At 40.4% G+C, this 1,008-nt stretch overlaps 1 protein-coding gene across 1 annotated transcript; it reads right to left on the bottom strand.

Annotated features, from left to right (window-relative positions):
* Window positions 1–195: 195 nt before the first annotated feature.
* On the bottom strand, window positions 196–807 carry TRIADDRAFT_35138 (uncharacterized protein; the record flags this gene model as incomplete). Its single annotated transcript, XM_002119056.1, has 1 exon — window positions 196–807. The coding sequence occupies one exon, from the start codon at window positions 805–807 to the stop codon at window positions 196–198; it is 612 nt and encodes a 203-aa protein (XP_002119092.1).
* Between the last annotated feature and the right edge of the window lie 201 nt (window positions 808–1,008).

Below are 1,008 nucleotides of genomic sequence, written 5' to 3'. Positions count from 1 at the left end.
AGCTGCATGAATAAGATCAATTGAACTTGAGCTTGAGCAACAGCAAACACGATTACCAATGATGTCAGCAAATGTCCTGAGATTCCATGTTGAATCACGATCACATAGGTAATGAGTGTCAAAAACAGCGAAACAACAAACCCTGATATTTGAGGTTTTAAATTCGTGTTCCACCTGTGATTTTCGTCCATCATATTAATAGACCCCCATCAAATAAATAATTGTAAAAATAAAAATCCAAACCACGTTTAAAAATTGCCAAAACATTCTTAAGCACGTTAAGCGGCGAATATTCACAGGATTTAGGCCATCTTTAAAAACTGGAGGCAAAAGGACAATCACCCAAAGAAGCGCAAATATCACATGAAGCCCGTGTGTTCCCACAACAGTAAAATACGATGATAAAAACGCACTTCTTTGCCATCCGCTACCGCTTGCAATCAAGTGTGTAAACTCCCCCCACTCCATTGCCATAAAAACTAATCCAACAATAAACGTGAGAGTAAAACAGATAATCGTGGGAATCTTGCGGCGTTTATGGGCGAATACGCCCCCCATTCCTGCAGTTAAGCTTGCACAAAGCAAGACCACTGTCTGTATCAGCGTATAGTGAATATTGAAAAGGTCTTTGGCTGTTGGCCCTCCGTAGGTTGCGTTACGCAACACAGCGTAGGCTGCGAAAAGCGTCGCAAACAACATAAAGTCCGACAAAAGGTAAACCCAAAATCCGAAAATTGTTTTCGAGTATACTCCTCTATGGGTATCAGGAAAGCGTTCATCCTGGATATTGACAGCTGGGTTTGACATATTAATTCCCTCCTCCTTCTATACGCTGTATCTCTTCTATTGAGACATGATAATCAGGATGTTTATTACGCAATCGTGCGATTAAACAAGCAATAATTCCGATAAATGACAGCCCTGCAATCAAAAACATATGCCATACCATTGCAAAACCAAGCACAAAACTTAAGACACCGATGTAAAATCCAATGCCTGTGTTTTTAG

The sequence above is a fragment of the Trichoplax adhaerens genome, genomic scaffold (assembly GCF_000150275.1).
Source record: "Trichoplax adhaerens TRIADscaffold_4458 genomic scaffold, whole genome shotgun sequence".
NCBI lineage: Eukaryota > Metazoa > Placozoa > Uniplacotomia > Trichoplacea > Trichoplacidae > Trichoplax > Trichoplax adhaerens.
The sequence above is the reverse complement of the archived record's forward strand: the minus strand, read 5'-3'. Positions and strand labels throughout refer to the sequence as shown.